The 15,038-nt window shown below is 38.3% G+C and overlaps 1 protein-coding gene across 1 annotated transcript in view; it reads left to right on the forward strand.

The window, feature by feature from the left end:
- Positions 1 to 15,038, forward strand: part of LOC126249047 (ER degradation-enhancing alpha-mannosidase-like protein 1) — a 182,535-nt gene that overhangs the window by 24,701 nt on the left and 142,796 nt on the right. Inside the window, exon 2 of the mRNA XM_049950674.1 lies at positions 5,172 to 5,348. Within this exon, the coding sequence (XP_049806631.1) occupies positions 5,172 to 5,348 (177 nt within the window). The remainder of the gene's footprint in view (positions 1 to 5,171; positions 5,349 to 15,038) is intronic.

The raw sequence follows: 15,038 nt of genomic DNA on the forward strand, positions 1-15,038 counted from the left end.
TTGAAGGGTTGGAATTATGTTAGTGCACAAAAGACTCTCATAGCATTTGCCAGCAACGGTACAGGTAACAGGACCTGTAGGACGTGTATCATTAAAAAAAGATGGCCCTACAATAAACAGTGTTATCAAACCCACACCACATAGTCAGTTTTGCAGAACGAAGTGGTACTGGTTGTTGTGCATGCAGATTTTCCACTGCCCATGTTCTGCAATTCTGCATACGTGTCCTTGGAGATGGAAACAGGCTTTGTCTGTCCACACTGTTCCGTGGACTTTCATTATTCACGTCCGTGCGAGCAAGACATTCGAGAGTGAAAATTTGTCTTGCTGGCAGGTCAACAGGAAGCAATTCTTGAACGTGGGTGAGTTTGTATGGATAGCAGTGCAGGATGTTTCATAGGATTTTATACACTGTGCTAGCAGGCATGTCCAATGTTCAGGCGATTCTCCATGCACTGTATGCTTGCACACCACTGCTCGACCCATCCTGCAATGTTGTGGCCACATCTTCGACAGACGTCAGATCGACTGCTTTTCTCCCTCTGCCACACTGCACTTCAAAAGAACTTGTCTTTACAAATTTTCTATTCATTTTCTCTAGACCTTTAGCAGACATTGGACTAATGCTTTTTATCGTACACTTGAGTGTCTGTAACTTCTGTAGGGTTATTGGCACACGGTCATGGAGACAGTCATGTTGGGTGTCTTGGGTATAAACTGAGGAACAGCCGTATGCCGGTTATCTGTTGGTATATATATTCTGATGCTTACAGTACCTTCTTCTTCTTCTTCTTCTGCTGCTGCTGCTGCTGCTGCTGCTGCTGCTTTTACGACATTGTTGGACAACTTCAGCCAATCATTTTCTGGTCACCTTCTTCAGTAGGTTTTCTTTATGAATTGCCTAGTATCTTTTCATTTTTTCTGATCATTTTTGTCATTCCTCATCCATATAAATATCCTTTGTATCCTTTTTATTGTTTATCATTGTCTATTTTTGGCTTGAATCGTACTTTTATGTTTTTAAATTTCTTTAAATTTTCTGTTTCGTTTTGCAAATCATCCAGGAGTAACTGTAGCTCTTTCATATTGTCTGTGATTTCCCTTATCTATCCCACTTGTTGCAAAGTTTCTCTCTCTCTCTCCCCTTTTTTTCCGTATTGTATCTGTGATGGGTTCCAGTTCCCTGTGCACCACTTCGTTTGGCACTATCTGCCATTGTCCATTTTTCAGATATTTCTTATTTATGCATTTTCTAGTTATTATTCTCTCTACTTCAGGATTTTTCTGGGTGACTTTGAAAAGAGTTTCACTTCTGTATGTGACCTCTGGTTAAACCACCATCTTGTAATGTTTTAATTTGACTAATAAACATTTTGTTAGCTCTTTCTTGCCACACAGGTTATCGCCAAGTTGAGCGCTATAATTTGTCCTAGATATTTAAATTGTATCATTGTTTTTGCTTTCCTGTTATATACTGTTATTTGGTTGGCTACTAGTGGATCTGCTGCCATTCTCAGTCTTTTCGAATGATGTCTGGAGTTCTATTTTTGTGCTCTATTTTGTGTGCTTGTTGTTTGATTTCCGGCTTCTTGAATATTATTTGCTTGTAAAACTAAGTCGTCTGCGAATCGCAAGCAATTTAAGTTTATTTGATCTTTCTCCTTTCCTGTTCTTATGTTTCTAGGATTTTGCTTGTACTATTCCTTCATCATGTACTCCAGAGCAAAGTTGAAAACTAATGGCAATAAACCATCTCCCTGTCTTAACCCTATTTTAATTGTAAATGGCTCGGATATTTCTCCTGTGAACTCTACTACAGATATGTTGTTTGTTAGAGTTAAGTTTATCATTTTTATTAATTTGGGATGGAGACCGAAATTCCTTAGTATCTTCATCACTGAAGCTCTGTGTATATAATTATAAGCTTTTCTGAGGTCTGCAAAAGCTATGACTTCATCTTTCTGTCTTCTTTTGTCATAATCCATTTCCAGTGATCTGTTCTGGGCAGCTTCTCCAGGGCCTAAATCCTCCTCGGTATCCTCATAGTTCCACTTCAAGTTGAAATTTATAATGACAGTATAGAATTGTTGACATGACTTTGTATGAGATATCCAAAAGGGAAATGTGTGTATAGTTGTTCATATTTCATTTGTGTACTCTTTTGTGTAATGGATGGATTAAAATTGTGTTTCAATGTTCTGGTAGTTATTCTTTGTTCCAGATTTTCACTATGTAGTGGTGTTGCTGCTGCATAGTTCCAAAGTTCTGCAAACATTTGATTTTCTCAATTTGCTTTGTAGTTTTTGAGCTCTTTCAAAGCTTTGTAGACTTCTTGGATTTCGGGTGGGCTTATATTTTCTGCTGGTGTTTTGACAGCGGTATCTGTGTTTATTTGAAGTAGTTGTGAAGAGTCTTCGCAATTTAGTAATTTGTTAAATGTTTCTCTTAAAATTTGTGTGTTTTTTCTACTGCTATGGACCATATCGTTATTTTTATCCTTTAACATTAATGTTGGTGGGTCATATCTTCGTAGTTGTCTGCTAAATATTTTGTAGTAATCCCTTGAGTTTGTTTTCTTGCTATTTATTTCTATAATTAGAAGTATATCTTTTTGATATTGGTGTTTAACCCTTCTTATTTTTTGGGTTATCTTTCTTTGTTATGTGAGTTCGAAGTGTTTTTCTTCTGTTTCATAACTCTGATAACTTAACTAAGCTTGTTGTTGATCTACCACTGTTCTATCACACCCATTGTTCCATCACGGGTGTTTTTTCCATGGATTTATTAGAGCTACCTGTTCAGCTATTTGTTTCAACTGGGGAACTATTTCCTCTAGATCATCTGTTATTTTTATATTCCTTGTTTGTTTCTGTATTCCTTGTTACATATCAGTTTATGAGGGTCATAGTAGCTTCTCTTGTTTTTGGGGTGGGATTTTTTTCTTTGTCAATGGGGTGAGATTAATTTTTATCATGTCAATGAGGTGAACTTAATTTTTATCGTGTAATGATGTGTCCCTCTCATAACTTGAAAATTGTAGATTTCTCTGTGATAATTTTTATCCATGCAAACGTGATCTGGTTGCCATTCTCCTTTTTCCACTCTGGATGTTTCCAAGTTTTGAGCTTATTTGCATTTTCCTTGAAGTATGTTGACTTTGAGATCATGTCATGGTTTCAACAGAATTTCACCAGTCTCGTGCCATTCCTGTTTCATCATCATTGTGCTAGGAATTTCCCTATTATGTCTCCATATCGCCTTTCCCTTCCTAACTGTACATTAAAATCTCCAGTTAAAATTTTGGTGTGATTTTTATGTGTGTTCGTTGTCATCTGATCTAAAGGCTCCCAAAAGTCATCCACAGCTTCTCTCTGTTCTTTCTTATCATTGTGTCATTATTTTGGGCATGGGCGTTTATTATGGTGTATATTTTATTTGCAGCTTTTATAGTTAGTGTTGGTAGCCTGGGAGATTGTGGTTTAAATTCTGTTACAGATTCAGTTATTTTGAGACTGACCATAAATCTCATTTCAAACTGTGGACATTGCTTCATTTCTTTTTTTCCTGTTATTTCCTTATAAATCCTATATCTTTGTGATTCTGTTGGTTTCTGATCAGTTTTCTCATTTCCTGCAGTCCAGTCATTAAAATCACTTTGTGGTCCGTTTCAGCTGCCAAAATTTTGGGTTTCCCTGGACGTATGATGTAATTTATGTTGTGTGTTTCTATGTAGTTTGTGCGCTGCCTGGAGTCTCAGTTTTGATCTTCTGTCAGTCTTGCATATTTTCAGATGCTTGGACTCACTAAGTCATTTTTCAAGTGACTGCTCATCATATCCAAGTGCAGTCTCCCTTGATAATTGCCAAGAGGTGGACTTCTCCTCAAAAGATTTATTTCCACATTTGACTTTCAGAGGTAGTCAATCTCATATGGAACAAGATCTGAGTAACAAGTACTGTTGTGCATTTGGTCTGCGAGGACCTCCCTATCTGCCACCTGTCACGCACCATGTTGGAGTATCACCTGCATGCCTGATACGACTGCAGTAGGTTTGTAGCACCATCTATTGGTCTAATTTTTGTTATTTTTTTCTTCTATGACATTTCCCCCTGTGGCAATAATATACTGTTCAAATTTAGTGACATTCTGAGCCGGCCGGTGTGGCCAAGCAGTTCTAGGCGCTTCAGTCTGGAACTGTGCGACCGCTACGGTTGCAGGTTCGAATCGTGCCTCAGGCATGGATGTGTGTGATGTCCTTAGGTTAGTTAGGTTTAATTAGCTCTAAGTTCTAGGTGACTGATGAACTCAGATGTTGAGTCCCATAGTGCTCAGAGCCATTTGAACCCTTTTGATGACATTCTGAACAGTGGCTCTATTTCTATAGTGTCGGAAACCGGAACTTTACGGACACCATGTGTATGGGAGAAACAATTTCTCACAGTTGGTTTAAACAGAAAATCTGTACATTGTAATTTTTTTAAAGAATACTGCATTTGTCTGTCCTAATGTTTATTAGAGTATTATGTAAAAAGAAGTGAATTGGTAAAGTACTGTCAAGATTTTTGGTAACAACGTTAAACAGGGACTTGTCTATATAGTAGTACAGCTGATGGTGATGGTGATAATGGTTGTTGTTGTTATGATCATAGGTACAAAAACACTTCATAATGACCACTGAATTTAATTGGCCAATAGTGTCAACTAAAGTGTTGTTATAAGATGACAGCTGCAGCAGAACCATGGTTACCGTCCACCGATTTTTTAATAACTGTGGAATCCAGCATGAAGAACGAACAAACCAAAACAGAAACTCACTTGCAGCTCTTTGTCATAGTTACCCACAGGTCTTCATAGTAGTAAATAAGTAATGTACAGGTGATATTGCATCATTTTCTTGCAGCCATCACAGGCACAAATGTAATATATGTCTGCCAGTTCTTTAGCTGTGCCATTGTATCAGTAAAATCAATCACACACTGTATGATGATTTTTAATTTTACAGATGCGTAGTAGAATCGAGCTTATATTAAGTGTTGTCACTTTATAAATGATTGATTTAGTGTACTGCTGCAGAAATATTATGCTATTAAAATAAATGTTAAGGTTGTTTTTTTGCCTGTCTTTTTTTCTGCTAATGCTTGTTGTGGTGACATTTTAATTTTCTGTTACAGATCAAATATCAACATAAATGATATCTTAGGGGATTATTGTCTTACTCTTGTGGACACATTAGATACATTGGCAATAATGGGAAATGCAACTGAATTTCAGAGAGCAGTTGGCCGAGTTCTGTTAAATGTCAGTTTCAACAAGGACAATGTTGTGCAAGTTTTTGAAGCCAATATCAGGTATGCCACACTTTTATCTTCTTTACTGCAATTCACTCAAGTTTTGTGTCTAAATATTGCTGATGAGAAAATGATACTGAACACCCTTCTCTCTCCTCTCTCTGCCCCCCCTCCCCCCCTCTTACACACACACACACACACACACACACACACACATTCTCTCTCTCTCTCTCTCTCTCTCTCTCTCTCTCTCTCTCTGACTTGCTTGAAGCAGATGACAGGGGGGCGGGGGGGGGGGGGAAGAGAGAGAGAGAGAGAGAGAGAGAGAGAGAGAGAGAGAGAGAGAAAGGGGAGTTAAAAAATAAGGAAAGCTTTTTACAAAGTTACAGGTGAGATTTTCTTGAGGGAGTCATTTTCCTGGATGTTTTCTTTCGAAATAAGCAACTGTTGATGAGCTGATGGATGTGCCAAGTGCTGTAGAAGAGAGTTCTGTTTCATGCGCAGTATTTAAATTTTTGTTTTTCAGGTACTTCTGCAAAGAAGTGAATTGTATCAATGTATTTTAATGCATATACTAGTGTTTACTAACTTACTCTAGGTTTTTGTATAAACTTCAGTGCATTAACTATGTGGGAGCTGACTTGTGTAGTAAAAAACTTTAAAAAGTCAGGAGTAGTGTAGCAACAGAGCTTAGATTACAGCCAGCAACTTCTTGTGTTAGTGTTGCATTTCTTGTGGTAAAGACAAAAATTGATTAAAGATGGATACGGACTGCACGTACAGATGCAGGGGGATTGGATGCTATTCATAAACAGCTGGAAGCTGTGTTGTCCTGGTCTGCAGCCTTCAGGCTGCTACTATGTGTCTGTGGTGGCAGTGGGGCAGATGAGACAAATGTTTTGGCGCCTCAGGAGCCTATAGTGTTGCCCAGGATCCCTGATGTCACTCTGTCTTCTGATTCTCATATCCTGGCCAGTCGACACTTTCCAGATGGTAGTTAGCAAACAGCGATGGGATTGCAAATCTCTCAGTTGAGGGCAAACATGAGTAATGGCTGCACAGCAGTCACCTTTCATCTTATAAACGGGTTTGAGGAATTGCCTACTGTTGAAAGCACATCTAAGCCAGCACAGTTTACCTCATCTTTGGGGCTGTGGTCGATCTTTCTGGAGGTCTGAACAAGTGCAGAGTGTTGGATTGTTTTGTCATGGGGAGCTCCAACTTCAGGCGGGTCAGAAAAGGAGTCCAGTATTCACTTTGTTTGCTTGCGAGTGGAGTCTCATCTGAGATGTGGAGCAGCCTCTGCCACGCCAGCACTTCAGCACACTAGGTGCATCTGACTGTAGAGCATGGCTCCCATAGGTGTGAATGATGCCTGTCACCTAGATTCAGACACCATTCTCAGTTCCTACAGCCAGCCGGCTGCTTTTGTGTGGACAGCCAGCCTTGCCCATGGGACAGAAACTTAGCTATCATTGTGCAGCATTCTTCCCAGGACCATCACGATCATCTGCTTTGGAGCCAAATGGAAGGCTTAAACCAGAGCCACAGACAATTATGTGACAGTTGTGGATGCTGATTTCTCAATCTCTGGTGTTAATTGGAGAATGGTAGGGTTCTGCTCAAGGGATCAGGCATGCACATCATGCAGGAAGATAGCAAAGTACACATGGCGTAATCATGGATTTTTTAGTATAGAGAAATCCCTCCATAGGCCCGATAAGATGTGTTCTGATTGCAGTTAGGGTAGCATTCGCCGTAGGAGTTCGGAGAAAGAAAATGTTAATATGTTAATGTAATAAGTTATTTGTGGGAGCGTGTATGGGAAGGTCCTTTAACTGGTTGCACTTATAACAGTAACAATGCCCAGATATTACTAGGGACAGAAAGCATGCTGAAACCAGATAACTATAGACTCTGACTGGAATGTATGTACCAAAGATAGGTTGAATGCTGGTGGTGCAGGGATGTTTATAGACATAAGAAATATGATGATATCAAGTGAGATTAGTACAGATTCCAAATGAGAAATAATGTAGCAGAAGACAAGTGTTGAAGGTGAATCAAACATGGTCATTGGATGCTTTTGTAAACCCCCTACCTCAGGAGCAGTAATGGTGGAACATTTTAGGGGAAACTTGGTGGATATTTCACATAAATTTTCTGGTCTCTTGTAGTATTAGGTGGAGATTTCAATGTGGGAAATAACTTGAAATTGTTCTAAATGCATTATCCAAAAATTACCTTCAGCAATTAGTCAGAGAACCATCTCGTGAAGGTAACATCTTAGATTTGTTGGTGACAAACAGATGTGAACTTTTCAACTCAGTGAAGTCATTAAACATAAGGCTGTTAGAACATCACTGAATGCAGCTATAAATAGGAAGACAAAGGTACAAAGACCTTTCTCCTTAGCAAGAGTGACAAGAAACAAATCTCAGGTTACAGTATATTGATAATTTTTACTTGTGGACTGTCTGACAGCAACTGAATAAAACACAATTTTAGTGCCATATGTTAGCTATTTAGTTTACATTTTTGTCACAGCTAACATGTGTACATATTCCAAGCCACTGATGATGCCTTGCAGAAAATAAAGGCAAAACGCGTATGCCACTAAAATTGTGTTATATTCAGTTGCTGTCAGACGGTCCATAAGTAAAAATTATCAATATACCATAATATTACACGCAACTGAGGAAGACAGGACTACAAAAGTTGAAGAAATCCCAGGTTACCTGAGTGTTCAGTATGAAAATTTCATCCCCACTACTAAGAATGTTAAAGAGCATTGTACAATACACTTTAGACAGATGTGTGCCAAGCAGAGTTGTGAGGGGTGGAAAAGACCCGCTGTGGTTTGACACTCCTACAAAGCAAAGACAGTTTCACTGCAAATTTAAATGCAGCCAAAGCCTCACAGGCAAACAAAAACTAAATGAAGCCAATTTTAGTGTAAGGAGAGCCATTTGTGAAGCATTCAATGAAATTGAAAGTAAAATTCTATCTACCAGTCTGACAGAAAATCCTAAGAAGTTTTGGCATTATGTTAAATCAGTAAATGGATTGAAGCCATCTGGCCAGACAATCTGTGACCATAATGACACTGAAACAGAGGATAACACACAAAAAAATTAAGTTCTAAGCATGTTTTTCCAAAACTGTTTCACAAGGAAAGGTCACCCTGTAGTATCTGCTTTAAATCATCACATGAATGACAAAATGGCTGATATAAAAATAAATGACCATGGGATAGAAAAGCTATTGAAGTCACTCAACAGAAGAAAGGTTACGGGACCTGGCAGGATATCGATACAATTCTATGTAGGGTATGCAAAAGAACTTGCCCCTCTTATAGCAGCAGTGTATCATAGGTCTCTGGACGGGCAAAGTGTTCTTGATGACGGAAAAAAACCACAGGTCATTCCTGTTTTCAGGAAGCATTGTCAAACAGATGCACAAAATTATACACCTATATCTCCGACGTTGATCTGTTGTAGAATTTTCGAAAATTTTTTGTGCTCATGTACTGTGACATTTCTGGGGAACAAAAATCTCCTCTTTAAGAATCCAATGTGAGTTCCATAAAGAATGATAGTGTGAAACACAGATTGGGCTGTTCATCCATGATACCCAGAAAGCTGTAGATATCAGTGCCCAGGTAGATGCCATGCCATGTTCCTGGACTTGTATAAGGGATTGATACAATTCCACATTACTGCCTAATGAACAAAGTATGAGCATATGGAGTATCAAACCAACTGTATGACTGGATTGAAAAGTTTCTAGCAAACAGAACACAGCATGTTGTTCTCAACAAAGAGAAGTCTTCAGACGTAAAAGTAACTTTGGGTGTACCCCAAGGGAGTGTTTATACAGTATACATAAATGACATAGTAGACAATGTGGGAGGTTGCATGAGGGTTTTTGCAGATGTACATAAACAGAAGGACCCATATTGTATGATTATGCGATTGCAGAATAGTCGCTGGTAGCAGTTACTTCTATAAAATATGAGAAAATGCATACAGAGCAAGTTAAAGTGGAGTGACCGGATAAAACTAATTGCAGGAAAGGTAGATGCCAGACTGAGATTCATTGGAAGAATCCTCAGGAAATGTAGTATGTCGACAAAGGGTTAGCTTACAAAACCCTCGTTTGACCAATACTTCAATATTGCTCATTGTATGAGATCCATACCAGGTATGAGTAATAGAGGAGATAGAGAACATCCAAAGAAGAGCTGTGCATTTCATTACAGGGTCATTAAGTAAGCACAAACGTGTCATGGAGATCAACCAGTCCCAGTGGCAGATGCTGCAAGAGAGGTGGTCTGCTTCATGTGGTTTACTGTTACAGTTTTGAGAGGGTGTGTTCCTAGAAGAGTCAACAAATATATTACTTTCTCCTACTATATCTCATGAAAAGACCATGCAGATAAAATTAGAGATTCGAGCCTTAAGGCTTACCCCCAATGATTCTTCCCACAGACCATTTTCAACAAACAGGAAAGTGGGAAGTGAAAAATGTTGCACAAAGAACACTCCGCTACACACCACAAGGTGACTTGCAGAGTGTAGGTGCAGACATAGATGTAATTACAATGTAATTATTTTATTATTTATGTTTTTGGTTATTTATTTATTTAATGCCCATTTTTTTAACATTAAAGATAAAAGACTTCTCAATTTCGCCCCCCCCCCCCCCCTCCTCTTGGGCATTATCAAGCTGCTATCTCCAATCGGAAAGCAATATGTAAAAAATTGAAACATCTAACATTTATGTGGGTTTTGTCACTCCCAGCATATAAAACATTAAAATAAGTTAGTGAAACTTTTTAAAATTAAAATTCACATGGTGTTGTCATTGTCTTAAAATCATTGAGATTGCAGGTTATGGGTACAAGGAGTTGTTTAATATGGAAATTAGTTAACAGAGATTGAGTGATTAGAAAGTCATTTACATTTTAGTACTTAATTTATTTATTTTCTGTTAGAGACCCATCAGTTTTGAGATTGTAAGAAATGGGAATAAAGAAGGGGAGGAAGTATAGGTCAGATCCAGAAAATAGATGAAACCAGGCAGAAGGTAGTGCACAGGAGGGTAGAGCTCGGAATAGATATGGGGGCACTCAGACTAGTTATGCTCAGGTTGTTACAGAAGTATGTATGGGTTGGTGGGATAGTACCATTATGCAGAAGTTGAATAAGATGATTCATGTGAGGTGAAGTTTGTAGAATGGATGGCAGATATGTAAAAAATCTGTAGAAGTTGAATGCTCTTGTAATGTTTCTTATGTAGCACGATTCTAGGAAATGTTTGTATGACTTTTGTGAATGTGATGGCTTCATGTTATGCTAAACTTTTCAGTAACAACGTAATTGTTCTGGAAGTAGTTGTTTTACCTGAGAAATCTTGATGTAGTTTTAGTGACTTCTTGTATAGTTGGAACAATTAATGAGATTCTTTCCACAATATACCTTTAATTTGTTAGCAGAATGATAAGAACTACTAATGCAGTATTACCAGATTATTATGTGCTTTTGTGCAGTTACAAACCAGACTATCCCAAGTGTCTTTTGCAGCCCAATAATCCAGTTTTCCATCCATGATCCACCCAGAGTTGTTACCTTTGCTCTTGATATTATTTAAATGTTCTGTCAAAGTTATACAATTAGACTGTAAGAGGAGGTGTATCCCTGTTAGATGTTTGTCAGCTTGCAGCCCAAATAAGCAACTGAAATGAGTTATTACAATTTTGTAGTTAAATTATAGTTTACCATCAACTGTACCTAAAGCTTACAACTGTATATCACCTGCAAGCCCAGAAAACAGCCCCTGTGACTGGTTAGCCTATCAATTCTGTCATATAAATGTAACTGAATTTGTTAATTTAAGAAATGGCAAAAACTAAGTTATTCCCCATATATTATGTTGGACAAAATACATGGGGCTATTGGCATTTTCTGGTTGCCAGTGGGTAATACAGTGGTAATATGCAGTCCATTCCTCTCTATTTCAACAGAAAACAGAAGAGCTTTGACCTAGCTGAATCCTTGAAAAGGGTCCCAAGATATTTCTTCATTGGTGACGCAAACATCACTCATCACCTTGGGGTAACCATTAATAAAGGTTTTATTTACTTCAAAAATATAACACAGTTAAACACTTCCTCGTAATCACTCCAGTGTGCTTAAAACTTCCCACATTGAGCTCAGAAATCTGCAGTGTGTCACTAACTACTGTATGTTGATTCTTCAAACGATGTCGTGAACAAATTGGAGAGATCAGCAAACTCTACTAAATAGTTTGTTAACAAAAATGAACAGAAAAGGAGAATGTATGCCATAATAACTACAATTGTCACTGAGAAATTGGCGAGTCATTTCAATAAAATCACCTCACTTAAATCTGTAAGAAACTCGATACACATTTACTGGCTGGCTAAGAAACATCAAGTGAATAACTGATTGGTATAAATGGTGCTAAACTTTTATAACTCATTGTTAAAAAGGCATCTGTGTTCTTCTGAACAACAGTTGCTGAAGTCCATCATGAAAGCATTATCATGGAAAACAATAGGGGCAGCAGATGATCTACATGTTGAACTATGGAGATCATAATATTGGAACTCGGATAGCATGAATGATCAATTTGTACAGCAAAATCATAAACAAGAAGAATACCAGACAGTAGAGCAGATAAAATACCACATTCCTTTCTGAAAGTAGAGAGGGATGTGTTCAGATTGTTCGGACTGCATGTCAGTATACCTTCTCCTCTACACAGCAAAGAGCTCTTAGTATATTTTCCATAACTGGGTTTGTCAGATTATCAACACTATCACCAGTGTACACATCTAAAAGAAAATGTGTTGCAGTGTATTTACTCATTGAGAAATAGCATAAGAAAGAAATATATTAACATCGTCTCCTCTTGGGCTTTTAGAACGTATTTGACTGGATACCATGAATCTGATAAGATTTCCCCATTGAGAGTGTGGTTTTGGTGGGGAATAAGTAGATTGCATTAATTTACTACACCATGTGAAGAATCACATCTGATTTTCTGCTATATTACTAAGTGATATTCCTGTTCCAGTAGGGGTCCATCTGGGAGTATGTGCTTCTGCCTGTACTCTTAGTTGTGGATACAATCATTAAACATATTTACAGACCATCACCTAGGAAACCTCTTTACATAAACATGATGCTGCTATCATCTAATTATAAAACAACCAGCTACGTTAAATTGTAGGAGGATTGTCTTGAATACTATGTCAGACTTTCTATAAAAGAGAGAATCTGAAATGCATCAGAAGAGGCTGTAAAAGTTATTAGCTTACCAAGGCTATGTTTAAATATGTTGATTTAACATTTGCTTCTATTGGAAGCCTCAACCCAGAAATGACGTTTCAAACATGTGGCATAATTGGTATATCCTGGTTGGCATACTTTGTGGTAAAGTTGTTATAGCCCCATTTTAGAACAAAGTGAGTATATTAGCCCACCCAGTTGCCCTCTAGAGGCCTAAATACTGACCAACAGAAAGGTATGTATCTCAGTGCCATGCTGTAATAAAAATAAAATAGTTTTGATGGACATACAGTGTGACATATTACTTCTCCATTGAAGTTAGCAGGTTGTATGGAGGTGCACACTCATCAAAATGAAGGATACCCATTTGCACTGATCTGACAACATACTGCATGGGAAAGAATACATTACTAAAAGAATGGAGCTTTGTTTGGAAATGAAATTCTGTTTCAACAGTCTGTTGTGATACCATACATGTTATTGCTGTAGTCCCCAGCTCGATGACTGACTGTGAGCAGCTCTCCAGATTGTGGGCAGCTCACCACATTGGCCTATCCTGTGCAAGCTTCTTCATCTCTGCACAACTACTGGAACCTACATCCATTTTAACCTGTTTACTCTAGTCAAGCCTTGATCTCTCTCTACAATATTTACTCACCACACTTCTCCATTACTAAAGTGCTGATTTCTTGATGCCTCCAGATGTGACCTCTCAGCCAGTCCCTTCTTTTAATAAAGTTGTGCCGGATATTTCTTTTCTGTCCAGTTTCAGTACTTCCTTAGTAGTTATCCAATGTACCCATCTGATCTGCAGTGTTCTTATGTAGCACCACATTTCAAAAGCTTCTATTTTCTTCTTGTATGAACTGCTTATTGTCCACATTCCTGTTCAGTTCAAGGCTACACTCCACACAAGTACATTCAGAAAAGACTTCCTATTGCTTAAATGTATGTTAGATGTTAATTCCCCTTTCTCAGAAATGTGCTTCATGCTATAGCCAGTCTGCATTTTATATCCTGTCTACTTTAGTCATTGTCAGTCATTTTGCTGTTCGTATAACAGTACTCACCTACCACTTTAGACATCTTGTTTCATATCCTAATTACCTCAGCAATGCCCAAGTTAGTTTGTCAACATTGTGTCACCCTTGTTTTCCTTCTGTTGATATTCATCTCCTAATCTCATTTTGAGATGTTATCCATTGTGTTTTCAGCTATTCTTTAAAGTCCTGTGCTCTGACAGAATTACAATGACATTTCTTCTCCTGGAACTTCGATTCTCCTTCCAAATTTCTCCTTTGTTAGGTTTTTACTACTTGCTCAACATACTGATAGAATAACATTGGAGACAGACTGTCCCCCGTCTCACTTCCTTCTCAATCAACACTTCCCTTTGATGCCCCTTGACTCTTATAAATTTTATCTGATTTCTGTAAAAGTTGGGAATAACTTTTCATTTCATGTATTGTATCCCTCCTACTGTCAGAATTTCAGTGAGTGTATTCCTGCCAACATTGTAAAAAGCTTTCCCTAAATCTACAAATGCTTCATTCATTCAGTCTGTCTTCTAAGATAAGTTGTTGGGTCAGTGTTGCCTCAGGTGGTAATACATTTCTATGGACCACAATGTGCTTTTCTCAAATGTCGGCTCACACTAGTTTCTCCATTCTTCTGTAAATAATTTGTTTTAGTTTTATGTACCCATGACTTTATTAATAGCCTCATACACCCCTAATCCTCGTACCAACCCAAAAAAACCAATTGCAAAGGCTCCCTTCATCACTCGGTGACATCCTGGACTGGAGCATCTGAATCATGTCCAGTGCCAAGGCTTCAACTACAGGGTGCAGCAGAAAGAACTCCCCGATTTGAGAGGCAGCATGCAGCGGACAGCAACAGAGTAGAGTGGTGGGGGATGTGTCCTTGAATAGTTGCATACATGCCATTTTCAGTGTATGACATGTTTTGGTCAGCTGAATGTCACGCTTTTGTCTTTGAGCAGTTTATTTAAAAAGGTGGAGTGCAAATAACCATACAACATGCCTTCTGTGTTTGCTTCAAGCTCGGTTGTCAGGACCCTGTTTCCAATGAGAAAATCATTTATTTGTGGGTTTTGAATTTTCAAGAGACAGGTTCTGCATTGAACCGTAAGCTCGATGACGGGCTTCTACGTGCTCAGGAAATGTTGTTGCAGTGAAGGGTTCAGTTCAACAATCTTCTCGACATTCCACAAGAAAGTAGGTGTTAGCCTTAACGATTATCTGGCCAGAGTCTGAGAACAATCTTGCATCAAGATTTGAAAACGGGTCCCTACAAGACACTGTTGGTCGAAAAACTGAGCAGAAGAGATTACAAAGTCCATACAACATTGTGTCAAGACACGCTGTGAAATGTTTACTGAGAAGATGTGATTTTTTTCAGACGAGGTACATTT

The sequence above is a fragment of the Schistocerca nitens genome, chromosome 3, assembly GCF_023898315.1.
Source record: "Schistocerca nitens isolate TAMUIC-IGC-003100 chromosome 3, iqSchNite1.1, whole genome shotgun sequence".
In the NCBI taxonomy this organism is placed as follows: domain Eukaryota; kingdom Metazoa; phylum Arthropoda; class Insecta; order Orthoptera; family Acrididae; genus Schistocerca; species Schistocerca nitens.